A 26,728-nucleotide genomic window follows, 5' to 3' on the forward strand; every position below is an offset into this window, starting at 1 on the left:
TATAAATATAATAAAATTTTCAAAAATAAAAATATGTTTTAAAACATAAGATAATTCTTAGATATATTATGTTGTTATCTGAAAATAATATTTTATTATAAAATTTATAGTTAGATATATAACAATTTATAGTTAAATGCTAATCAAACAAATAAATATATTTCCTAAAATATTTGTGAATGTTTTTAAAATTTAACACAACAATAAGCATATATATATTTTGATAAAACTAATGAATATATATTAATAATATTTTGTTTATATATTATATTTGATAATTGACTATAAGTAAATATAATAAAATTCTTAAAAATAAAATATATTTTTAAAACATAAGATAATTCTTAAATATGTTGTGTTTTATCTGAAATAATATTTTTTATTATAAAATATAAAGTTTAATGTCTGATTTATCTTTTAAAAAACATAATTAATAATTTATTATTTTAGTTTTGATTTAATAGTTATAAACAGATAAATATTTATAAGAATACTATGCCTGCATGTGCGGGCAGAACACCTAGTTACTAGTATAATTTAATTACTCAGTGATTAATTTACCCTTCAATGGACTACATGACCCATAACCTCCAAATCTCCAATAGTTTAGCAAACACGTAATCTTTGAGTATTGTAATTACAAATGGTACCAAAATGATTATAAAAGTAATATGTGCAAACCCAAAATGACAAGACTTATACAAACCTAACTACCTGGACCTAAATAATATCTATTTAAAAGAATAATCGTACCAAAATGTTGAAGTTTTTATGTACATTAGTAGTAGCTTACACTCAATCACAATTACACCAACATCTAATAATTCTCTAATTTTAAAAAATTTGGTAATATAATTTCGCAATTCACCTTATATATAACCCCTTCGTCTTCACTTTACATATATAACAAAAACAAGGAAGAAAACTATAAAACCATAAGATTTTATTATTTCTTTCTACAATGAGCATATTGAAAAGTTTAGTGACCATCTTCGTTCTCGGAATATTTTTAACACCTCGTTATTCCGAATCTGCGATATCTTGCAGTGTTGTTCTAAGCGATTTGCAGCCATGTGTTAGCTACTTGACTAGCGGAAGTGGACAACCTCCGGAGACTTGCTGCGACGGAGTTAGGAGTTTAGATGCAGCGACCACTACATCCGCTGATAAAAAGGCGGCTTGTCAATGCATCAAGTCAGTGGCCAACAGTGTCACCGTGAAGCCTGAATTGGCTAAAGCCCTCGCTAGCAATTGTAACGCGAGCTTGCCTGTTGATGCATCTTCTACGGTCGACTGCAATACGTACGTTTGATATGCTCTTGACTAAATTTATTGTCTAATACTATTATTAATAACTTTATATTGAACGTACTAAAGCTTGTGACAATAGAATACCGTAACATCCTTTGAAGATTAAGATAGTAATATTCTTAGAAATACATTATCAAAATTCACAAATTTATTAACTTATTTTATTAATTTAAAACGAAACGCTACTAAAAAGGATAAAAATTAATTGTAATTATGTGAAATATTGAGTAATTATTACTATTTTAATAAATGAAATTTACTAGAAATTTAAAAAATATTGTAGTACTTATTTAATACTGTTTATTATTTTGTTTAAATTAAATTCTAAATTTAAAGGCTGAAATAAAACATAACTTGATTTTATTGGAATTTTTTATTTGCAGGGTTGGTTGAGATATTTTCAGTATCGAGGAGTGGTCCGTCTATCATTCTTATGTATGACATTTACATCAATAAAGGCCTTGTATTATCTTGTTTGTGTCTCTAGGCCAAATCATTATAAGGTTCATATAATTTCGTTATGTATGCATATGTTCATGTATAACAGTATAAGTAATATTTTTGAGATATTTTCAGTATCGAGGAGTGGTCCGTCTATCATTCTTACGTATGACATTTACATCAATAAAGGCCTTGTATTATCTTGTTTGTGTCTCTAGGCCAACTTATAAGGTTCATATAATTTCGTTATGTATGCATATGTTCATGTATAAGTAATATCTCTTAAATTATTAACTAGTGCACTTATTTTCGCCGGTGGTTTGGGTATTTGTGTGACCTGATGTGTCATGAAAATTCTATATTTCGTGCGGTTGAATATTAATTTTATGAAAGGTGATCTCGCCATGTAGGTATAGATGCCACTACAAGAAAGCGAGTGTTTCCGACAAAAGATTGACCAAAATAAATTTAAATAAAGACGTTTGGAATCAGTTGAAAATTTTCGACAGACTCCGGACAAATTCGACGAATTCTCGAGGAACAAATTATATACTAGCTGTGTTTTTCGACGGATGTCCAACAAGAAACAAAAATTTTGAAACCATTCTGACAGATTCTTGACGAAATTATAACTTTTATTTATCCGTTTGAAAAATTCAAAATTCTTGACGAATTTGGAATTTTTAGTTAGAATTTCGTCAAAAAATCGATCAGATTTATCTATAAATACCACCTTTTAAATACCATTTTTTTCTCATTTACAAAAAAAAGCAAAAAATATCTTCTTCAAATAGATCGATAGCCATAAAGAAATGTTATAATTTGGATGAAGAATATATTAATGCGATTGTTGATTTTGTGAAAGATATTCACATGAAGATAATCTTGCACATGGTTCATATTACGGGGTTCAGAACCTGGTAACTGGTCTTGATTTACTGTATTAGGTGATTGATGTATGCATTGATAATTTGATAATTTACTGGAATGAGAATAAAAACTAAAAAGATGTCGCTTTTGTGGAAATCAAGAGACAAGCGCAAGAGTTGCAGTTTCATATAAAAAGGTATGCTATTTTCCTTTAACAAAAATGCTGAATAGGCTATACCTATATAATTCAGAACGCACAATATGACCAGTGAGATAGCATGTGGAGCACTCAAAAGATGGTGATATTACACATCTTTCAGATGGTGAAGAGTAAAAGTATTGCCAATCAAAGATCTGAAACTTATGAACATGAGAAGAAATGTCTATCTTGGACTGTCATATGATGGTTTCAACCCATTCAAAAGCATATAAGACAATATTCATTATGATCAGTAATTGTGACACCTTACAACTTACCTCCAAATCTATGTATGTGATGGGAGTTTTTTGTTTTTCTTTATTCTCGTCCCTGGGCAGGAGCATCCTAAGAGATTACTTGATTTATTTCTTCAGTTATTGATATATGAGTTGGAACTACTATGTAAGCATGGTGTTCTTACATACGCTATTTCTTGTGAAGAATTTTTTTAAATGTGGACATATTTTTGTTGACAATAAGTAATTTTCCAGCATATAATATGATACTTGTATAAACAATGCATGAGAGGCTATTGTGCCCTTGTTGCTAATATAATACATATGTTTTCTAACGAATACATAGACTAAAACGTGTTGGTTTGATGATCAATTGAGATTTTTACCACATGATTACGTATGAGTAAAACATTGTTTAAGAAGAAAAAGAAGGTGTTTGACAATCCACCTCATAAATTAAGTAGAAGTGATTTGTTGGACTAATTAAGATAGTGAAATTACATTATCCAGTGTTTGGAGAACACCACAAATAGAAAAAAAAGAGTAATTTTTTTAGGATTTGTCATATTGAAATGGTTATTTGTTGCGAGATAATCTAGATGTCATATGCATGTTAAGAATTTTTTTTTGATAATTGGATGAACATTATTTTAAATGTCCAAATATTGATGTGCATCGTAAAAGTCATTTTTCCATCGATAAATTTTTTGCTGTCGGTAAAAATCCCGTCAGACATTTGGTTCTTCAGGAATTTTTCCAATGGACATTAAGTCATTGGTAATAATCTTGACAGGCTTATGATTATCTAGAATTTCCCCGTGAAACAACTGGTGTCAAAAACATTTCCGAAATTTTTTTACGGTGAAATATTTTGTTAAGAGTTCATCGGGAGGTGTGTCCGAAATTCGCAAACTATCCCGACAAAATCCCATCCGGTTTTCTCGACAAAATAGACCCAACAAAGCAGCTTATCAAAATGACATAAATACTATTTATTGGAATATTAAATATGACCATATGATACGATTATTACACATAACATAAATAAACAAAGAACATTATATTTTATAAAGAAACTAGGTTAAGATCCGCGCCTTGCACAAATAAACATTATATATATAAATTATTTTATATATTATATATTTATAAAATATTATGAAATAATAAATATATATTGAATAATTAAAAGTCATTATCTACTACTTATATAATTAAATTGGTGCGAACATATAAATAAATTTTATAAATAAAAAAAATAACTTTTCTATTTGATATGATATATAATTAAATCTAAATGATAGTAACATATATATGGTATATTTTAATATTAATATTTATTAGATGATATTTTTTGCTCATATTTTTTATCATTTGTATTTGTTATAGCAAAAAGTCTAAATTAGTGATAACAAAATTTTCACTGTGGGGTTAATTTTTTAAGTAATTTATAATTTTTAAAAAAATTAAGTTGTCAATATTTTTTCAAATTTTTTATCACAAAAATGTTCAAAGTAAATTTCAAAATTAAAATATTTATGTATTTTAATATAGCATACAGTTTAATTTAAAATGATACATATATTTATATATCTTTTATTTTTGATACTTATTAAATAAGACTTTCAACTTATATTATTTTTTAATTATTTGTATCATGTCATACCAAAATTTTTAAATCATAGATTACAAAATTTGAATGTGAAACTTTTAACAATTTTAGTAATTTATACTCATTTTTAAAAATTCAAAATATAATATATAATATATAAATATTTTTTAAAATTTTTATTATATGGTTACTATGATTGTTTAATTTATTTTAATTGCTTAAAAATAAACAAATATAATTATAATACACACTTATTTTTATCAAATCGTTATTATTCAAAAATCATTTAGTGTCATATATACTTTAGCTACATTAGGCGATTCCGTAATTTTATTTAAGGAAATAATGAAGCACATTAATAATGTATTTATTGTGGTTTAATAAAAAACTTATTATATATTTAGATAGACCAACTTATTTCTCTAAGGATTCTAAGAATTATTTTAGTGATAACACGTGGCTACAAAAAAATGTTACAATAATGCTTCTCAGATAATATATAGGGGATTTCCGTTCTCAAGTGTAAATTCCCTCCAAAAGAAAAGAGTACAACAAAAAATATTTTTCTGTGTAACTCCCGTCCGATATTTTAATATCTACAAACCTTCGGATCAAATCTGATCAAATATATTTTAGTTGCTGACTAAAGAAAATATCTTTGGAGACAACTAATAAAATATTAAGTTTTCCCTAGACCTTATAAGAAACACTAGATTAAGATCCGCGCATTGCATGGAATAAACATTATATATAAATTAGTTTTACGTATTATATATTTTTTACACAATAAGAAATAATAAACATATATTAGATATTAAAAATCAGTGACTATTACGTATATTGTCAAATTGATGCAATCACACAAATAAATTTTATTAATCCAAACAGACATTTTTTATTTTATATTGTCTATATTTAAATTTAAATGATATTTACATAGATATATAATATTTTTTAATATTGATATTTATTAAATATTTTTTCTACTCATATTTTTTTGATCGTTTGTATCTTCTTATAACAAAACTTTGAATTACTGATAACAATTTTTTTCATTGTGTGATGTTTAATAGTTTTTGCAATTTATAATTTTTTTTTAAAAAAGAAATCAATGTAAAATTTAAAATCTAACTATTAAGTTGTTTTATTTGTTCAAAGCTTTTATCAAAAAAATTGTTCAAACAATGAAATTAACATATACACTATATATATATATATATTTAATCTTAATATTTATTAAATGAGTCTTCATACTTATATGATTTTGTAATCATTTGTACCTTGTCATATAAAAATTTAAACCATGGTTCATAAAAATTTTAATGTGAAACTTTTAACAGTTTTCGTAATTTATAGTCATTTAAAAAAATTCAAAATATCACATATACGGAAAAATCTAAATTTGTATATATATATATATATATATATATAATTTTAGATTTTTATGTATATGTGATATTTTGAATTTTTAAAAATAACTATAAATTACTAAAACTGTTAAAACTCTCACATTAAATTTTTTGTAATCATTTGTAATTTATAGTAATTTTTAAAAATGACTATATCACATATACAGAAAAATCTAAATTTTATTATATGGTTAATGTGGTTGTTTATTGTATTTTAATAAGTTAAAATTGAAAAATTTACAGTATTTTTTTATCAATCTTTATTATGGAAAATCATTAATTTTCATATATATTTTAACCATATTAGGCAATTCCGTAATTTTTATTTATGGAAAGAATGAAGAACATTAATAATTAATTTATGGTTAGTTTAATAAACAGCTTATTATATATTTAGATGGACCAACATATTTCTCTAGAGATTCTAGTGGTGATGACACATGGCTACCTCAAATGTTGTAATGTTTCTCTTTTACTATATAGGGGATACCAAATATATATTTCTCTTAAGTGATTAACCAAAGTATTCTGAAACTAAAAATGAATATATTTTATTTTGAATTCTTCTAAATCGAACATAAAATTCTCGAGAATGAATATTTTTATGTTCTTCGCTATTAATATTTAATTAGATGTAAATAATAATACAAAATTTAAAACTAATTGGGTAACTTTAACACTTTTGTTTAAGTAAAAATAACAATAAGTTAAAATTAAGGATTCGTTTTGTACGTAATTAAAATTTTAATTTTCAAAAAATGAAAAACTAAACAATATTTTTTCAACTGTTCAATTCTTCAAAGTTTGAAAAAAAGATAAAAATACATTTACGTCAAAAAAGAAGCAAAAATGGAAAATGAAATACCCATGGAGATGATCATTTACACTTACTTTTGTTTTTATCAACTTGAACAGACTCGATTACGACTCTACAAACGTTAGACTTACATTCATTTACCATAAAAACATTATTATGATCAAATCTGAAATTCTTACAATTTTCTTCTATTTTTGCTCTCTTTTTGGGAAAGAAGATATTCCGTAACCCAACAATCTAGTATCATTTAGAGAATAATCACAATCTAGCTGTGGGATCTTAACTTGGCAACTCGAATCCTTAATCATGATATATATATCTATATGATACACTCAGTTGTTGTCCATTATTTCCGAGTCTTTTGATCCTTTTGATTGACTCGATGTTAATCATTCCCTAAATTTTATCAACAAACTTAACATTCAATAAAAATAACTTTTTGCTACGAAACAAGCCATCGCCAAGCCTTAGGTTACAAAATAAAAGTGCTAAGGGATAAAACGATGTAGAATAAAGTTGAGAACATTGAGAGATACATCATATACTATGTAGAGATGGCAATTATGGATCTGGACCGTGGACCTGATCCGTAAAAGGTTGTCATGGGACGGTATTGGGACGAGATTTTTTAGGTCCGCAAATTTGCGGGCTTCACGGGATAGATCTTTGCGGGACTAGGTTTTTTGCGGGATGAGCCGAAACAGGTTATACGGGATTACATAGACCCGTATTTTTTCTTTATTTTTTATTTTACCTGAAAAAAACGAAAAAGAAAGTGAGAAAAAAGCGATTTTTGTGACTTTTTCCCCAGTAAACGTAAGGAGTTCCGGCGATGATAACTCGAGTTCCGGTGATGATGATTCGAGCTCCGGCGATGACGACTCCAGCGATGATGATTCGAGTTCTTGGGGTGTTTTGATTTGGTTTTCTCTTTTTATTATACATAACTATGAATTGATTTATTACAATGTGATATTTCTTGATTAAGTTGATTGGTTTTGTTTTCAGTACTGTGAAGTGGTGTTTTTTTTAATTAAAAAAAATTGGTTACAATAGTGTTGTTTAGAAGAAAAGTTAGTCGTATATCACGTCATTTGTATAATTTGGCAAAGTGATTCACAAATTTTTTTGCAATCCAAATAATGAAAAAGAGAGATGGTTTGATGAAGACATACAACACTTGAGACAAATTATTACAAAGACAACAACTCAATAAGATTCAAACTTAACAAAAGCTTATGGTGATAATAAAAGAAAGCTTTTAACTCAAAAATGCAAGCACAAACGGAGCTTTGTGGCATTGATTTTGATAAGGCTTTAGTGAAACTTAATGAGCTCTCTTCATCTCTCTTACACAACTCTTCTATTTGAACATTCATGAAAGAAGATGTAGCAGACGGTTTGATAAGGAGGTGTCTCGCGCGAAGGCCTATATATTCCGTGGTACAGGTTTGGGCCAGCATTTTGAAGACCGCAGTCCGCACGGAACAGGTTCGCTGTGACCCGCTCGATGACTAACCCACCGCGGTATAGAACGGAACGGGATGGGTAAACCTGTTTGACATCTCTAATACTATGTATCATAACATATACGGTCAAAACTCAAAACAAGTGGAATATCATGAAAAGGGTTGTAAACAGTACATATATATATATATATTTATCTTTCAAAAAGTCATAAAAAGAAAACACAAGGAGATAGAGTCGATGGGCGTCGACAAAAAAAAGGAGATAGAGTCGATGTAAGAAATAGATAAATAAAAAGAATCTATAATGAATTTGACCAGGACTGATTTACTTTGGGTGAGAATCTATGACAAGACCTTTCATCATCGTCATCATCATCCATAGTTAACGTTTATCTCGTCAAAAATGGTGGAGAAGGCCATTGGTTTCGGTGACGTCAGTTCCAAGACAGAAACGAGGCAGCCGTGACGTCATCAACGAACGGATATTCCATCTCCGGTGCCGGCGAGAAATACTGAACTCTTTGTGTGTTCTGATGAGCCCACGAGGGTGACGACGAAGCATAGTGATGATGAGTGTAATAGTTTCCACCTCCGTTGTACAGGTTCTCTGCCGGAACTTCTGCCACTGATGAACCACCACCGGACGTTATTGAGTTTCTGGCGGCTGCACGCCTCTCTTCCTTCTTGAATCTGATTCCACACGCATTGCATAACGACTGCGCCATGTTGGATCATTTGTCACATCCAAAATATTATTAAAATGTATATATATTGTTGATTTAGTCTGACTAGATATGAATACGTTATTTAGTCGAGATTAAAATAATAAATGATAGCTTAACATTCTTTATATAATTTTAAGAATTGTTAATTTTAGCTATAAACTTAACATAACCTAGCTGTTTTAAATATTTAAAAGTAAATTAAATTAGAGTTAATGATTTGCAAAAAAAGAGTTATATAACATTCAATTTCTGTATGATGTTACAAATATTGAGTAAAGTCCTACTTTTCTTTTGGTAGAATGCCAAATGTCTTTATGAGTTTTGCATAATATCTAATAGTTTTTTAACTTTCGAATAGCTAAAATGACACCTTTTGCTTTTATTATTAAATTACCTTAGGCCCTTTTGGTCCGTTTCTCCATAGAGGAGTAGAAGTTGTGTCGCAGCTAGCACAACGGCGAGGCAGGTTGTGTTCACTACCGCTCTTCTTGTAAGACGTCGTCGTTTTTGGGCTTCCTCCGTGAAAGAAGAAGTCGCCGGAGATGTTGTTAGAATTGGCAGAAGAAAATCTATGGTGTTCGTCGAGACGAGTAGATGGTGTTCCAAGGGAGAGAGTGCAATCAACAGAAGTTGATGAAGAGAGGTCATCATAATCATAATTATGAGGGTGGTCTTGGTCGTACAACATGGAGAAATTAGCGTTTGTTTTGTATCCCATCATAATTTGAAGTTTACAGTGAGAGAGAATAGAGAGATGAGAGATGTATGTGTTGTCTGGTTGCTTTGTGAGTAGGTTATAAGGTACACATTAAGACATGGCTACATATATATAGAGCCTTTGTTTAACTTAACGACAAAAGGAATTGGTATGATCAAATCTATTGTAGTGAAGATTACATGCATTACTTTTCTACTTTATCTAAAGAAAGCAACAATTCTACAATGAATATTCTCAAGGGCTTTAGTTAACTCACTATTTCCTTAATCGAGTTTTTCGTTTTCGGGTACGGAAACAATTGGCATCAGCCAATAATATAATAGATTTTTTAAAGAATTAAGTGGAGCACCACTTTTTATTTCAGTTCCTATATTCAAATACCGGATACATGTTTAACATTCTCATTTCCTCGTGTTGACAGATAATTTGTTTTTATGTTGCAATTTTGAATAAATATCAAAGTTATTCAGTTAGTTCTCTTTTTTTGTTTCTTTAATTCAAATGGTTCTTTCATGTCAGTTTCAGTTTTTGCAGACATTTCAGGAACAAGTTTTACAAGTATATATACATAAAATGAGTTGTTTCCTTTACATGTTTGTTTTGAATAAAAGTGATAAAAGCAAAGTATAAATGTTTAACAGTTAACCAAAATGTTGGTAGTCTAGTGGTAATATATATATAAAAGGGTTGGTGTCCTTGTTCTCCAGGTTCAAACCATCTTTGGTATAGATGGTTATTCTTTAAATCAGAACTAGATTTTGATCCGCGCTTCAAAAGCGCGGGTTTTTAAATTGTACATAATTTTTAATATGAATTACCATTTTAATTTTTTTTCCATTATTATGTTATAAATTCGTATTACATAGAAGAAGATATTTTTTAAAAAAATATATATATATATATATATATAATTTATGAATTAGTTTATTTAAGATTTTGTATGTACATTATTATGTAATTCTCTCTTAAATCTAGGTATTTTATCCGAAACCAACCCGAAATCAGGTTTGGTTTGGGTCTAGGTCAAAGAAAAGTACCTATAGTGTATTTCTTTGGACCCGCGGGGCTTTGTTCGAGTACGGATCATATCCAAGACTTTATTGGGTAACAAAAATATTTTGTTATTAGGTATTTTTGGATATTGTGAATATGTTTTTGTTTCAGATTTTCGGTTATAGTTTTGAGTTTCGAATAAAATTTCAAAATTTTAAAAAATATATTTTGGGTATGTGGATAAAGTTTAGGTATTTTTGGTTTTTATGTTCATGTTAAATTTTTGGATTTTTTGGATATTTGAATATTTTTAGGTAGTTTTGAGTTTTTGAGTATTTTTCGTGTTTCTGGCATTTTTCTGGTACTTCGAGTTTTTCGGGTCTTCAATACCTGAACGAATAACGATCCAGATCTGTTACGTACCTAAAATTACAGGTATCTGAATTATGGACCGGACCCATCCAGACCTGAAATAAACGAACCTACCTGAATCCAAACCAAAAATTATTATATACCTTGTTAGGGCCACATGTATGGACTCGTAAAATACGGATCGGAAAAGAACGATCCGTACTTGATCCAAAAATTCGAATGTCCAAGCCTACTCTCTTACATTATATTTTGTGTGCGTTTTATAAGAGTTACATTTGTTGAATTGGTTAAATTTAAGATTTGTTTAACAGATTTTTGGCTAATTTAATGATATAAAGTTATATGATTTTTTAATATTTTTAAAATTATATTAAATAATAAAATTTAAGTTAACGTAATATATATAATTTTTGTAACAGATAGTTTTCTAAAGTACTTTTATCAATTTTGATTTGTAAATATTTGATGTGTCTAAATATTGTAGGTTTATTAGTGAGTATTTTTTTTTTAGAAAATAGTTTTCATTTTAAGCATATGATTCGTAAAAGCGTTCTGATTTCTGTAAGATTTCACATTAATTCAAAGTTTTTGTAACGTTAATCTGAAAAATCGAAACAAATGTTTTTGGAAAGATCTTTGATTAAAGATTTAATATTTCTCAAATTTTTGAGTCAAATGATATATCTTACTTTTGTTTAACAAAAGCGACAGGGAATACATGTAGTTGACATATATTAACTTGATTGCAGCTGATGTTATTGATTTAAAGTATTTTGTTATGTAGTTATGTGTGGATTTAAGTGAAAGATTTGATAAAAATTGTTTCATTTTTATGTTTAATATTTTTTAGTAAAATTATCATTATATAATTATTATATTTGTGGATAAATACGCTAAAGAATATTTTGATAATTCCATAGAGATAGCTATTTGTTAAGTTTTTAGATTATATCAAATCTAAAATTTCCTTAAATTTTGAAATTAATTTTTTTTGAAAGATTTCATTAATAGCCGGTGAGGATTTTCTTCTGATTTTTCTTTTCTGTTTCTCCTTCTTTGTCTTCCTCGGCTCCATCGCATATAACCTGTTTTCAATTGGACTGATAAGAAATTTTTTTGAAACAGACTGATTCGTGACCTGACAACTCATTACCAATAAGGCATAATTGCCATGTTCTACCACATGGCACTTATTATGTGTTGTAAAAATATGAAGCGGAAACTGCAAGATGATGACGACTAACATAGTGTTGCAAATATAATCTTCAAAACTCACATAGACATTCGACCAAAAATAAATTTCACAGAAGCATGAATATTCCATGGTGGTTCATCGAAACATTAAAAATATATACCCTCAGACTCACGTTTAAGACTTTAGTGTATATTAGAGGAATATTGTACGTAGGTAATGTAGAAAATAATAATCATAACACAACACGTATATCTAAATGGGTGTGTTGACCAATTCTAGTCGAACATAGATTTTGGTTAATATAATAGGATTAAATTATTAATATTTAGTTGTATATAATAGGTTGGACCAAAATAAATAGGTGCAATAACTTTTTTAAGTAGATTTTTTCAGAATGATTTCCTTTTAATAGTATAGATATTTAAAGGTTGATTACAGATCTGTGAGATATTACGGACCAAAAGGCTCGAAACTTGCACTATAAAAAAAAGATCTTAAGCAAAACTACAATTTAGTAGTGTGCATGGTGAAGTCAAAGATCTATTTTAATGGTTGACAAAAATATAATATCTAATTTTTAGTACATTGGTCTAATGTCTCTATCTTTTACAAGAGGTGCAGGGTTCAAGGCTAGCCAACCACATAATTTTTTTTGGCTTGTAGCCTCAACAAACCAAGGACCTGGTCTGACTTATAGTATGAATCTGGCAATTGATGAGAAAACGAAGAGAAAAGTGGAACACAGTATTGAACAACAGCCAAAGTTAGCTAAATTGAAAATGATATTTACTAGTTTTAAGCTATGAAACTAATGATTATAAAATTAGAATTAGAGTATACAATTTACTTAGAACAGAAAGAAAAAATATATATATATCCTTTCGCGAAGCTACCATGTATAACTATCAAATTTATAAAAAAACAAATAAATACCAAACTGATATCTTGAAAACAAATTGAGAGGTGTGTACTATCGGGAGATCTAGAAGATCGACCTAATCCAATGATTAATATTAAGGATATACATCAATATATTAGAATATGAAACTTATCGTTATCTATTGTATACTATTTTATATTAGTTTAAGAAATTAGGTTGATTTATTTTCTATATAAACTATGCACCTTGTAACATTATTTTTTTGATAGTCTAATAATATTTTTCCTAAACACGTTTGTGTGCTTTACTCTCATCAATTTGTCATGTACTCACACACTTCAATTTTCTCTTTCAAAATTTCAACAATTTTGTTTGGGTGTGGAGCCTTCCAAACTTTGTGTTCTTCGCGGGACATTTTAGAAGTTTCCCACCCGTCCCTTGGCATCTGCTCGCCGTGACAGAACAGTCAAGAATCGGTACTCAATATGTGCTTCTCTATTCTCTCTTTCCTCTGAATCCTTGTGCAGTGGATCCCTAGGAGAGCTTGTGCAGTTTTAGTGGATTGTCGGATCGTCGCCAGAAGTACTCTATTAGAGAACAATGGAGTCGAGGCTGGGATTTTCTGGTTAGTCGTCGGGATCTCTTAGGGTTTGTAGCTTTTTGAGGGCGAATTGATTGACTCGGTGGACTGATCTTGGAGATGGCGATTATTTGGGACGGCGCAGAGTGACCCATGCCTGGATTGAATGAAGAAAAACACATGGGGGTGGATCGAACCTGTGAAACTGTAAATTTCATGGTAGACTGCGGTAGCTAGGATTTCAGGAGTCATGCTTTCCTATGGATCACAACCTTAATTTGATGCCCACAGGACGACCTATAAGGTGGCTTACTTTTACAGCACACTGTTGATGGATAAAGGCTGATTTTGGACACTCTGGAAATCGGGGACAACCCGAGCTGCTCGTTACTAGTCTTCTTCCCACGCTTTTTGTCTTTTATTGTTTCAGATATGTTTATTTTTGTTGTTATTTCCTTATAACCTAGTTATTGTTGTTTGTCCAGTTTGTTTCTTTGTCATTTTCCTATAACCTAGTTATTGTTGTTTTTCCGGTTCATCAAAATGTACATTGTTTTGATTTACCATTTGGAGATGATTAATGAATATTTAATTTGGCTTTAATACCAAATTATTTAAGGGTTGTGCGTATTTCTTATCAGTTATTTGTATAAAATAGATAAAAAAATATCTAAGGATCTCAATTTATGTTTTCAAAATATAATATATTCTTAAGTAAAAGAAAAATGGAAAGATGCTTAAATGCTCTAAATGCACATGTTAAAAACGACAAAATCAATTGTTTGTCTTTTTATGCCATGTCATTTTTTGTCGGTATACCACTGTCATTTACTATTCTTGGAACTGAAAATCATAACCAAAATTTGGTATAATACTGAAGCTTCTTTAATATAAAGGCAATATATGAATTATTACATGTCATAATTAAGGAGAACAAGTACTGTTTAAGCTAGGAATGAAAATAAAAAGGGTAAAGGTAAGAGAATTCCGAAGTGAGATTCTTGGCAATGATCAAAAGCAACATCTTGTGTTCTTTTTTTTGGCTTGGGGAACGAGATTCAATTGATCAGTCAAAGAAGCAAACTCACACTTAAAGTAATTTCTTAAAGCAATAATCAGAAATAAGACACACAAACGAATAAACAACGGGATACATCAAATACTCAACTGCTAATTCTTTTTCTCTTTTTCTTTTTTTCTTTTGTTCCCTATTTTGGGTTTATATACTAATTCGTTCCTCTCCTAAAATTGATGATAATTTTGTCAAGACAAGAATAATATAGTAAATACCAACAAAAAAACCTAGAAAAATCTTAAACCGAAAGCAAAAATGAGCATCTCTAAGTATATTTCTAAAATTTTTTTAAAAAATAAAAATCTCTATTATAAAGGTAAAAATGCTCCGATGTATACCTATATAATAGAATTTCTCTATTTTAGAGGAAAATATAGAAGCAATTTATTTTTTGCTTCTATATTTAGAGATTGTTTTCAATTGGTGAAGATAGTTTTGGAACCAGAAGAATGACCAGCTTTTGTAAATTATTTGGACGATGTCAAGACCCTGAAAGAGAGCTTCTCCCGATCAGAGATCATATATGTACCAAAGACGCAAAATTCAATGGCGGATAGACTAGCACGCAGTGTTAGGAAACAACCGTCTTTTGTCGTTCACAGGGATGCAGATCACCCGGTTTGGTTTACAGAGTCAGTATGAGTCTGTAAAGTTGATGATAAAAAAAATTAGAAATAAAAATAGCATATTTCTATATTTGTTCCTATAAATTAAGGAACTCTATTATAAATGTATACAATGAAGCATTTTAGAGAAAAATATAAAGATGAAAATAAATATGGGTTGGAGATGGTCTAACGAAATATGTACATGTGCGTATAAAAGACAACTCTGTTATATATCCCACAGAATTAACAGTTTAACACAACAAAATTGTCGTTTTCATCATACATTATTGTCTACGATCGTATTTTCTTTATTAGAAATTATATTGGTCTACAGATATAAGTCATATAACCTATTTCCCTTATCTTAAGTTCTGTTGTCTCGAATTATTTCATCTAAAAACTCCTTGCACGGATCCGATTGTTATTACTCTTGAGGAACTTTGTAGACATTATATTTCCCCCATTTTGTCGAATAATCGAGACTAACTATTAATGTTTTAAAAAAGTAAGATTGCATTTTCAAAGAAATAAGAACGCAAAATTTGAGCGATTGGTAGACTTTGATGCAGAATATGTTCGTCCATTTCTTCTTTTCTTGTGGCGTACCCAAGAATATGGACCGACATATTATATACTTAAGTCTGAAAATAGTACCGATCAAATAAAGATTCAAAGAATATGAAAAGATTCAACAGAGCCAAAGAAGCAGGCTTTAAGCAAACAGAGAGAATAAAATCGAAGTTGCGATTGGTGAGCTAGATTGTTTAATTAAAAGATTGCCGCTATTAGCAGAGATGTCTCTCATATTTCTTTCTAACACATGCACTTTTAAATTGTTTCACGGAATAAGAATAACAAAAAACATGTTGTTGATCATCTTTTGATATATGTACAATATGCAATTGATTCTAAATTATGACTTAAGATTTATGTAAGTACCTATTATAAACTAATACAAACCGGTTTATGTGATACATGCTAAAGATGTAATGTATGATTTTCATTAATAACTGTATAAAAAACTGACATGTTGAGTCCTCAATCTAATCCTGCATTATAAACGACGATCAGAACTGGTTAAATCTTATCAAGTCTTGTTTATTAAATGTATAAACTGAACCGGTTTGGTTTGTTATAATCATATTTTAAACATACGTATACGAAAGTTGTCATATGCTAATCTATGTTGGTTAACCAAGCCATATTTTTAGGCGTAGTTAGTTGTTAAGCTAACGAATAATATGAAGTAATATACTCCCTCCGTTCCTAAATGATCCATGTTTTAGAAAAATATTTTGTTTCTAAAAGATCCATATTTTATATTTTCAATGTATGTAATAATGGAAAATTGTAAATTTCAAAAACATTAATTGTGTTTACTGAATTTTGATTGGTTAAAAATCATAGAAAATAGCTAAACACGAAAAATCATACATTTATTATCAAAATTTTAAGTGTTTTCTTAATAAGTGTGAAAATTCTAAAACATAGATTATTTAGGAACAGAGGGAGTACATAGTAAGTCATGAAAATTTATTAAGAAATAAATGAAACATAACTTTGTAAGAAAAATCTACTTTTTTAAAAAAAAATCACACATTAAATGAATTTGTGACTTCTATTTTAATAGAAAAAATAAATTGGTTCAGATATAAGGACGCATGCATGCAAATAAACAAACGTTTAATAAGGTGGTTTAATGGTTTAATCAGTATTAATCACCGATTTACGACGCCACCTTTAGCATTTTGGATCCGTACTGTATTATACGGTCCGTATCCAACACTCAAACAAGAAGACAAGGAAAAAAAAAAAACAAAGAGAATGACAGCAAAATGGCCAACCACAAAGAAAGAAAAGAAAACATCCCTCAAAAGGATCATGATCCGATTGGGTTCAGCTATCTTTATCTTTTTCTTCTTTGTTTCTTATTAGTTACGTTTTTAACATGTAGTTTGACCGATTGGCTTTCTAGATAACTTACCGTCGACTTATTCTTCTCCTTTACATATTTCTATCAATGCTTTTGAGATTCGAACCCGTAATTTTCCGTCGATTTAAAAATGGTTATTCTACCATCAATTTTAAAAATGGTTATTCTACCGTCGACGGTTACACTTACGTCCATCTGATAATTTTCAGTTCAAACAAAATTAGATTGAATACTACGTAGATTAATAACCTTTTTTTAATCCTAATAGATATTTAAGTTTTTTTTTTTTTAAACACTAAGGGTGTGACTGGTAACTATCATAGGAATAATAGGAACGGATAGGAAAAAAATGAGTAGGAATAAAATTTTGGGAATGATGGTTCCTTATCAAAATTAATGAGGAATAAATTTGTTCTATAATTCTCTACGAACAAAGGAATGAAGGGGAATGAAAAGGAAAATTCATTCCTTATGAATGGTAAAAAAGTAATATTAAAGTACATAGTGTTCCTACTCGTTCTCTAAGTCACCAATCACACCTTTAGATTTTTCTAATCGTCTTCTATGTGTTCAAGTCTGGATCTTTTTCTTTTTGATCTTATTTCCCTTTTATACACAAACTCCCTCCACTCCTTGGCATAAGTTGGTTTGCCCTAACGAATTGGGTCGGAATTAACAGGCCGAGTGATTGTGCCGAGCCTTCAGGTCGTTCCTTTAGTTGCCGAGCTATGAAGCCGAGCTGGCATGCCGAGCTCGCGGCACCTGGGTTAGAGTGCCAGACAATTGAGCCTGTCTCATGACGCCTAGTTAAGCCGGGTTGAGCCAACTTTTTTTTTTGGTTGCTAAATTGTAAATATCATTACTAGAATGAAGGTTTAGTGCATGATTAAATACAACAATTTGCTTGAAACCCAATATGAAAGCCGGGTTGAGCCGACTTATTGGGCATAGTTATTTATTTAATGGTCTTGTGGAAAGATGCAATCCATTTTTTACAGTAAATTCCTTTAGTCCACTTGTGAAAGATGCAGTTGATCTCGGTGAATTTGTGGGTGGTTGTGGAAAATGAAGAACTCGGTTGAAAGTGGTTCGAACGGAATCATCCACTTAGTGGGACTCACGCGAGTTAGTCGTGACAAGTGTATTTGTCAATCACTCTGCGGGACTCATGCCAGTTGTAAACTGTGACAATCGTGGTTGTCAGTTGCTCGGCAATGCGTATGTGAGTAAACTGTGACAAACGTTTGCTTGTCTCTTTTCTCATCTTTCAGTTATGAGTTCCTTAGTAATCAACAACAGTATTAAAACAAACACAATTAAGTCTATATAAATAGCTCGACTTTCGTAAGAAATCAAAAGTAAAATACAAGAACGAAAACTATAAACCCTAACCTTGAGTGATATAGGAATGAAACGAAATTCTCTATAGAACATTTTCATATATGATCTCGAATTAAATTTCTACAAATCGTTTTTCAAGAGGAAAACATATACAATCGCTTTTGGAAGAGATGAAATGGTTCGATCTTCGTATATATAATCTTGATTCGTCTTTTCAACACCCCAATTTGTTAGATATGTATAATTTTCTTAAAATAATATATGAAAAAAGGATTACCATCGTGTTATTTGTGGTTTTTACTTAATTTAGGCATCAATATTTTTTTTGCTTTTTTACATAATTGCTTTTGACCAAAGAGCTCCGACTTAGTTACTTGTGAGCTAAGTTATATATTGTCTTTAATTTCATGACCGGATGGGTACGTTATCTCTCTTACTTTCTTGTTTCGGAATCACTTTCATCTTCAAGGATCACTTCAAATGGGATTGATTTCCACTTCCTTGAACGATTGTGTGATTCTTCTTCCAGTCGCTGTCACATTCTACTTCACATGGTGGTTCATTAATTTCTTCTCCCCCAATATATTATTACCCATCTCGGAATCAATATGTTCGGACTTGGGTTTGTGACATCCATCACATTCATCTTCCTGGTTGGTGTATTCATGTCCTCATGGCTCGGAGCTTCACTTCTCATTAGCTCAAAGGACATCGTAAGACCTAACCTCTCTGTCCGGCATAGGTAAGATTCGTAGAATTTGGATGTATGTTTATTAATGTAGACACTAAATAGCAAAAGAGAACGAAAAAGTTAGATTTGAAAGTAATATTTTAATATATTAAAGTAAACCATTATCATATATTATTGTTTTTGTGTTATCAAATGCTTGGAAAGGTTGAGAGACGCACGCATTTCTCATGAATCAAATCCATCATATGAGAACTACTAAATCTCTCGGAAGCAGCCTTAGCAACTTCAAAACTCTCTAACTCCTACTAAAGAATGTATGTGTGTATCAATAATGCCTCTCTGTGTAAACGTCAAGAAAGTGCAGAACAGAGAGAGTTGTATGCCTCAACACAGAGCTTAAACTTCTCTTGAGCCTCTGCCTGCAATTTCCACCACATTACCCCAAAACAATCCGTCACACACAACTTGAGAAAACCTAAAACAATCCAAATCTTTGTTCAAAAAGCATACCTTAGAAGTCCCCTGGTTCGTATCCGGATGCCATTTCTTAGCTGATGAACGGTAGCTGCAAGAAAAAAAATTAGTGAATACACTCTTGTCAGATTGTCATTGGATTCACTTGGAAGACTTACGCGTTCTTAACATCTTCTAGTTTGAGGGGACCAGTAAGAGGTAGACCAAGAGCCTTCCTATCAGACTGAGACCCAACCACCAAAGGCTCATCGCAATGATCATTGTTCCAGGCTTTGCTCCTTTGAGACTGAGTAGTCCAGCTCCATCCTTCTCTCCATTGAAACCCCGAGTCCCTTGAATACGAATACGAGGACTTCTGAGATTGGTTCGTCCATGCTTCTCTCCATTTGTTCTCAAATTTATTAGTAGCATCAGCTTCAAAATCGTCGTCGGTGTTTCCTTCTCTGTGCCACCCTAATATATACAAACAAACTTGTGTGATGTGTTATATTAGTACAAAGAAGAAGAAGGAAGCAACTCTCACGTTTAGTTTTCTTGTCACGAGGCTTCTTTCCCCGGCCAGGTGGAGACTTTTTCTTCATATGTCTATCTCGGATAAGCGGATTCGGACCAATGTTCCACTCATTCTACACGTTATTAAGACAAGACAAGCAGACCTTTTAAGTATAGAAGCTATCAAGAAAGTAAAGAAAGATATTAAACCTGAAGGGGATCGTTAAGTCCACTGTGGAAGAGAAGCTTGTCTACAGTCTTTTTAGCACACGTGCGACGCCCCTTCTCCTTAACCGTACATGTGAACCTTATGGACGACGAGTTCTGCGATCAACATACATTATTTGCAGATTGCATTTCTACCAAAACTCATCTCTTCAAACGAAAGTATACAAATTTGCAATACCCATTTGGCTGTAATGAACAAATCATCCGACCAATCACGAATTTTCAGACATACCTTTGAAGATTCAGAAGTTGTGCCACCACCACCCTTAGAAGCTCTATCCTGCGGGGAAAAATAAAAATAAGGAATCAAACACATCTAATTACAGTTTTCTGAGGAAGGAACCAGATTCAAAATTCTTGAGATAAGATCTTACGGAACCGAAGTGTTTCCTCGATTTCTCAGACAGGACACTTGTCGAATGAAATGGAGCGAGGATGGTTTTCGTAGCCGCGGAAGGTGATGAAAATGAGCTTTTCAGAGAGAGGAGGGTTCTCAATCTTAGCATAGTGAGATTCGGGAACAAGAGCGAAATTGAGAAATCACCAATTTGAGGATTCTTATGCAATTTGAGGATTTGAGGAAGAAGAGGGACGGAGAGAGGGTGAGAGAAAGGCCAAGGAATGAAATAAAAAAGGTTTTTGACCGGTCCGGTATAACCGGGACCCGATATAAACTCTGGTTCGGTCACTGCTTCTCAACTCCATTCAATTTTCATAATTATATGATGAGGCCTCTGATACTTATTACTTATAGGGTTGGGATCAAATTTTCCTGAGTTTTGTGTTTTGGGGTTCAGCTTCCTAAGCTCAATTCGAGTTTTATATATAATCGAGTCAGATTAATAACATTTCAGGTTCGAAATGTCATTTCAAATCACATGTAAAAAACTGTTTTGGGACCTAACTTAGTTCAGATTCAAATAATGTCCATCAGGTTTTGCACTGCCATCTCCGGCGAGTTCCAATATCCATGAGACCGAATCACGGAAGACATTTAACATGGTATTTTCACGATTAAATAATATTTCATTCTTGTTGTTGCCACCAGATTTCTTACTCCTATTAAGTTCAGCTTTAGTAGAAGTAGGTAGCAACACTGAATGGATGATCTATCTGCCTTTATGATATTACTAGCCATTATGGAAGAGTCGAATCTGCCAATCATACTTATCCAGCTATGTAGTAGCTCTTGTCACAATAGGGGTTCCTAAAGCGGGAATTGTCCTACAATAGCCATAGTGTTTTTTTTTTGTAAAAGGCTTTCATATTAAAATGCATAAATGGTACAAGTATGAGTTTTCACTCATAAGTTTGAAAAAGTTTGCAACAAGAGGAGGGTTTTAGCACAACCCGAGTGAAGGGTTCACAAATGAAACCTAATAGGAAAGAAAAAAAAGACCAAACTAGTGGAAATGGTTTCCTCGGCCACGTCGACCTTTTTTACCCCTTCCTCTAACATTTGTCCATTCCATTTCTTGAACCTTTTGTGTTGGTTTTATTGGTCTTCCTCCTCTAGTTAAGTTATAACTAGAGGTTTCTCCAACCACTTCTAAACCAGTTTCTTTTCCATAAGCAAGAGGAGTCTCCGGCTCCATGTGGAAATAATGATGGTTGGGAGTGAGAGGCGAGAGAGGACCAACTTGTTGCTCATTTTCAGAAGCATGTGAAGCTTCGAAAATGTTAACTTGTGATGGAATTTCTTCCATAATTTGTGTCTGAGAGGGCGCAGCAATTGTGGCTGCTAACATAGGTAAAGTATCATCAATCTTTAAACAATAGCCATAGTGTTGATTGCTCTTAACTTCTTTCTCAGGAAGTGCATCAAGTGCTTAAGGAATTTTGAGATATCATACCCCAAGAATTAGTTGCCAAGTGTGTTCTAGTAGGGTACTCTACCACAAGATCGAGTTACAACTTCGAGTTCGGGTACTTTTACAAATCATATCAAAATAAATATAAATTAGATTTTAAATACTTATTTTGAGTATTAATTCAAATCTTCGAATATTTGTTTGGATTTGGATTTTCAGATTTTCAAAAATTTTGGGTATACAGATTCAGATGATAGCCAATGCCCAAATACCGTCCTACGAGATTCTTTCATGTACTTTTAGAATCGGACTGGGTAAGGATTGATCCTCAGGTCGGATTTGGGTTACAGGTCTTTGACCAAACATAATTATCACATGAAAAAAACTTGTAAGAACAAAGTGGTAAGTTCCAAAAGCTTGTACCTTTTTTATTAACAATACTGAAGATTAAAAAAAAATCCAAAAATCAAGCATTTGTTATATGTTCATGTCTGAGAATTGAATAAAATCGCTATAGAAATGAAACATATAATATAATCTGTCTGAGAAACATTCTAAACATTACTTTTTAGCTTACATGCTTCTACTCTCAGAACCTCAAAATCCTTCAAAAATCCTTTATTCATATTATCCCAAGAAAATCAATCTACCACTGGTCGTTTCAAAAGAGATTTCATTTAGGAGCATTAGGACTTTTAATCTCTTTAGAATCATTGTTAGATGATCCTTCACCTTCACTGCTTTGGAAGTCTTGGCTCGACAAAGCTATCTGTCTGAATTTCTTCATATCTGCATTGTAAGATGTCTGGCTATAATCTGAGCTTGTTCCTGATGTCCCGTAAATGTTGCTATGTCCCGGCTTCACACCTTCATATAAAACATCTAGTGACACTTCTCCTTCTAACGCTCTTACAATCTGAAAAAAAAACATTTTTTTTTGTTTTTATCTGAAAACAAAATGAATCCATTTAAAAAAAAAAATGAATCCATTTTTATGTTAAACCATTGGTTCACCTGGCTCATCTTTGGGCGTTTACGTCCAGAATGACGAATGCTAGCAGCGGCACAAGTCACCATTCGAGCCATTTCTTGCGGGTTGTAGTTGCCTTCAAGCCTTACATCTGCGAGCTCATTAAAGTTTCCCTCTTCTAGCGCACGAACCATGATAGGACGAGCCTATATTTGTAGTAAAATGCAATCAGTAGTACCCGTAAAAAAGGCAAAAGCATATACAAACGTTTGTAAGTAGGAAAAATGAAAAAAACATATATACCCAGTCTACTAAGGTGTCGTCCATGGTACTGCTACTATCAACCGGTCGTTTCCCAGTGATTAGTTCCAACAACATGACACCGTACGAGAAAACATCCGACTTCTCAGTTAATTTACCGCTCGATGCATATTCTGGAGCTAGATATCTACACATGTTTGTGCAGAGAAGTAAATTAGTCACTCTAGAAAAGTTATGCTTCTTGAGTCGTATGAAAGATCTTATCTAGTGAAAAAACTTGTACCCGAAAGTTCCCATCACACGAGTAGATACATGAGTGTAGTTATCAGAAGTTAACTTAGCCAATCCGAAATCAGCCACCTGAAAAAGACAAATCCTTAAAGTCATATGCTTTAGTGATTTTGTATCAAGATAAACCGAAACTAAATGCAACCAATAGTTTATCACCATTGCATCAAAGTTGAAGTCCAAGAGAATGTTTGCAGACTTGATGTCACGGTGAATGATCCGAGGATGGCCTGTGCCGATTTCTCAGCCAAAAATAAATCACTAGTGAGAAAAAATATTTTCTCTGTTTTTGCAACATTGGTTAAATATATGAGACTGGTGAAATGTGGAAACTCACAGTCTTCATGAAGATATGCGAGTCCTTTCGCAGAACCTAATGCGATACGCATCCTGGTGGAGAAATCCATTACTGGAAGATTCTTCCCTGTAATAATAATAACAACCAACAAAGGTTAAAAAGTCTTGAATCTATAGACTAGATAAAACATTGTGTTGTAAGTTTGAAGTGTCTAACCATGAAGATGATATTCCAAAGTATTGTTAGGAACAAACTCATAAACCAACATTCTCTGCCCATCAGCAATACAATATCCAACCAAAGAAACAAGATATCGATGATGCACACGGCTAATGATATCAACCTCAGCTTGAAACTCTCTTTCTCCTTGCCCACTACCTGATTTTAAACTCTTAACCGCGACTTCTTTTCCATTAGGCAACACTCCTTTATGCACATACCCAAATCCTCCCTGTCCCAAAAGGTTAGAATCCACAAAGCCTCCTGTTGCATCCGCGAGCTCTTGGTATGTAAAAGTGCTTTTGTTGAATCCGAGGGCTAGAGTGGGTGGCGGAGGAGGTAAAACCGGGCGTGCTGGTCCTGAGTACAAGGAAGAATTATCTCCGCTTGTAGGCATCCGTGGAGGAGGAGGCGGTGATGGTCCACCGCCTCCCCAACCACCAGAAGGTTGTTGGTTTTGGCCTTGTGAATTTAGGTGCCAATTTGGATAATTCTGTGAAGCATTGTTGCTGTTGTTGTTGTTGTTTCCATAGTATTGATATTGATTTCCTGAAACAATATTTAAAATGGTGTAACATTTGATGCAAACACAAACGCATATGTGTGTATATGGTGTTACCTTTCATGGATTCAGCGTCGAAGGAATCTTTGCTCTTCCTTCTGCGTCTAAGACACACAATAATAAGCACGATCATCAATAGTCCAGCTCCAGCTAATACACCTATAATGATCGCCGTATTCGTATTAATTCCTCCTCCACCGCTAGTGCCGCTACCTCCACCACTAGTACTGCTGCCACCTCCACTAGAGGGAGAATTATTCGAGCGAGAGCCACCATTATCTCCAGATGGTGACGTTCTACTACCACCATTATCTCCACCCCTAGATGGAGGAGAAGGAGGGGAGCCACGTGACGGTGGAGACTCATTGCCGCCGCCATTTCCTCCACCACCCTGTGATGCCGGTGGAGGAGGAGAGGTATTGCTGGAATCCGGGGGAGAAGGAGCTTGTGGAGCTGGTGGTGAGGTGGAATCAGGAGGAGGAGGTGATGAGCCTTCTTGAGTAGGAGGAGGAGGAGATGGAGACGGTGGAGACGGAGAAGAGCTTGAATTTGACGGTGGGGGAGCAGATTCAGGGGAAGAAGCCATTGGAGAAGAAGAAGAAACTCTCTATCTTCTCTCCCTTAATCACTCAAATTGTCTAAGAACAACAAACAACGAACAACAAAACGTAGATACACAAATCATTTATCAGATGGTGTTATTTGACCATGATTTCTTGTGTTATTATATTCGTCAGATAACTAACAATTAACAGCAAACAGAGTAATGCTAAGATTGTTAGATTTAATACAGAACTAGCAAGAGATTAGTACCTTAGAGAAATAGATTAAGGGGAGAGTGCAAGAATAGAGAGAGAAAGAAACATTTTGGTAAGAAAATGATTATAGAAAGTAAGTAAAGAGATGAGATTTGCTCAGTCTTCATCCCGACAAACATGCCTCTTCTCTCTCTGTGTCTTAATAACTGTTTTTCTGTTACTTAGTTGCATCGGTCTTATTTTTTTCATTTTGAGTCCGTGATGTTAGGTGCTAAAGATGTTGATTCAATTCCACGTAAATCCATGCATTATTTGTTTGTTAGCTGCATCCATTGAATTAATTCATCTTTTGTTTTATTTAAAGCTTTAAATTTAAATGGTTAATCCATTTTAAAAAATATATTTTACATTGATCAAAGTTTGTTTGAGTGTTGTTATAATAGAAATGAGATAATATATTATTTTAGATATATTTTATGTTTTAAATAATAACCCACAAAAAATGTAATCGTAATATTAACAATAATCTGATTTACCATATAAACAAATATTATAAGTAGTACCAATTTTAATAGTTTATTTATATCAAATAAATAAAATTAATTTATTTTAATATTTATTTATATAAAATAAATAAATATTAACTTATTTTTATATTCCAATATAAATAATATCAGTTGATATTATATGATGAACATAGCATAATACAAAAACATGTTTAAATAATGAAACCATCTAGATAAATAAATTATATAAAGTAACGTGTGATTCATAGAATATAAGGCGTAAATATTATGTAGAAATGATGAATCACATGTTGGAATAAATAATTATGGGGCGCCGTTAGAGTTTTAATGAGAACATAAAGCAAAAAAAGTCCTTGTAACAACACGAA

The 26,728-nt window shown here is 31.8% G+C and overlaps 4 protein-coding genes across 4 annotated transcripts; 1 reads left to right on the plus strand and 3 right to left on the minus strand.

Annotated features, from left to right (window-relative positions):
- The first annotated feature begins 340 nt into the window (after nucleotides 1-340).
- Nucleotides 341-2,058, plus strand: LOC103837856 (non-specific lipid-transfer protein 8). Its single transcript, XM_009114240.2, has 2 exons — nucleotides 341-1,302; nucleotides 1,695-2,058. Exons 1-2 carry the CDS (start codon nucleotides 962-964, stop codon nucleotides 1,702-1,704), a joined length of 351 nt encoding a protein of 116 aa, XP_009112488.1. The 5' UTR covers nucleotides 341-961; the 3' UTR covers nucleotides 1,705-2,058.
- A 5,822-nt stretch (nucleotides 2,059-7,880) lies between these two features.
- Nucleotides 7,881-16,142, minus strand: LOC103837858 (GATA transcription factor 20). The gene is made up of 2 exons (XM_009114241.3): nucleotides 9,481-16,142; nucleotides 7,881-9,077 (listed from the first exon to the last, which is right to left on the minus strand). Exons 1-2 carry the CDS (start codon nucleotides 9,805-9,807, stop codon nucleotides 8,796-8,798), a joined length of 609 nt encoding a protein of 202 aa, XP_009112489.1. The 5' UTR covers nucleotides 9,808-16,142; the 3' UTR covers nucleotides 7,881-8,795.
- A 3,450-nt stretch (nucleotides 16,143-19,592) lies between these two features.
- On the minus strand, nucleotides 19,593-21,308 carry LOC103837859. The gene is made up of 7 exons (XM_009114243.3): nucleotides 21,041-21,308; nucleotides 20,899-20,946; nucleotides 20,649-20,762; nucleotides 20,470-20,572; nucleotides 20,105-20,399; nucleotides 19,983-20,037; nucleotides 19,593-19,891 (listed from the first exon to the last, which is right to left on the minus strand). Exons 1-7 carry the CDS (start codon nucleotides 21,170-21,172, stop codon nucleotides 19,823-19,825), a joined length of 816 nt encoding a protein of 271 aa, XP_009112491.1. The 5' UTR covers nucleotides 21,173-21,308; the 3' UTR covers nucleotides 19,593-19,822.
- Nucleotides 21,309-21,907: 599 nt separating this feature from the next.
- LOC103837860 (proline-rich receptor-like protein kinase PERK4) lies at nucleotides 21,908-26,063 on the minus strand. Its single transcript, XM_009114244.3, has 9 exons — nucleotides 25,889-26,063; nucleotides 25,133-25,713; nucleotides 24,511-25,062; nucleotides 24,334-24,420; nucleotides 24,156-24,226; nucleotides 23,992-24,068; nucleotides 23,751-23,895; nucleotides 23,492-23,653; nucleotides 21,908-23,393 (listed from the first exon to the last, which is right to left on the minus strand). Exons 2-9 carry the CDS (start codon nucleotides 25,659-25,661, stop codon nucleotides 23,151-23,153), a joined length of 1,866 nt encoding a protein of 621 aa, XP_009112492.2. The 5' UTR covers nucleotides 25,662-25,713; nucleotides 25,889-26,063; the 3' UTR covers nucleotides 21,908-23,150.
- Nucleotides 26,064-26,728: the final 665 nt, after the last annotated feature.

Source organism: Brassica rapa, chromosome A09 (assembly GCF_000309985.2).
Source record: "Brassica rapa cultivar Chiifu-401-42 chromosome A09, CAAS_Brap_v3.01, whole genome shotgun sequence".
In the NCBI taxonomy this organism is placed as follows: Eukaryota; Viridiplantae; Streptophyta; class Magnoliopsida; order Brassicales; family Brassicaceae; genus Brassica; species Brassica rapa.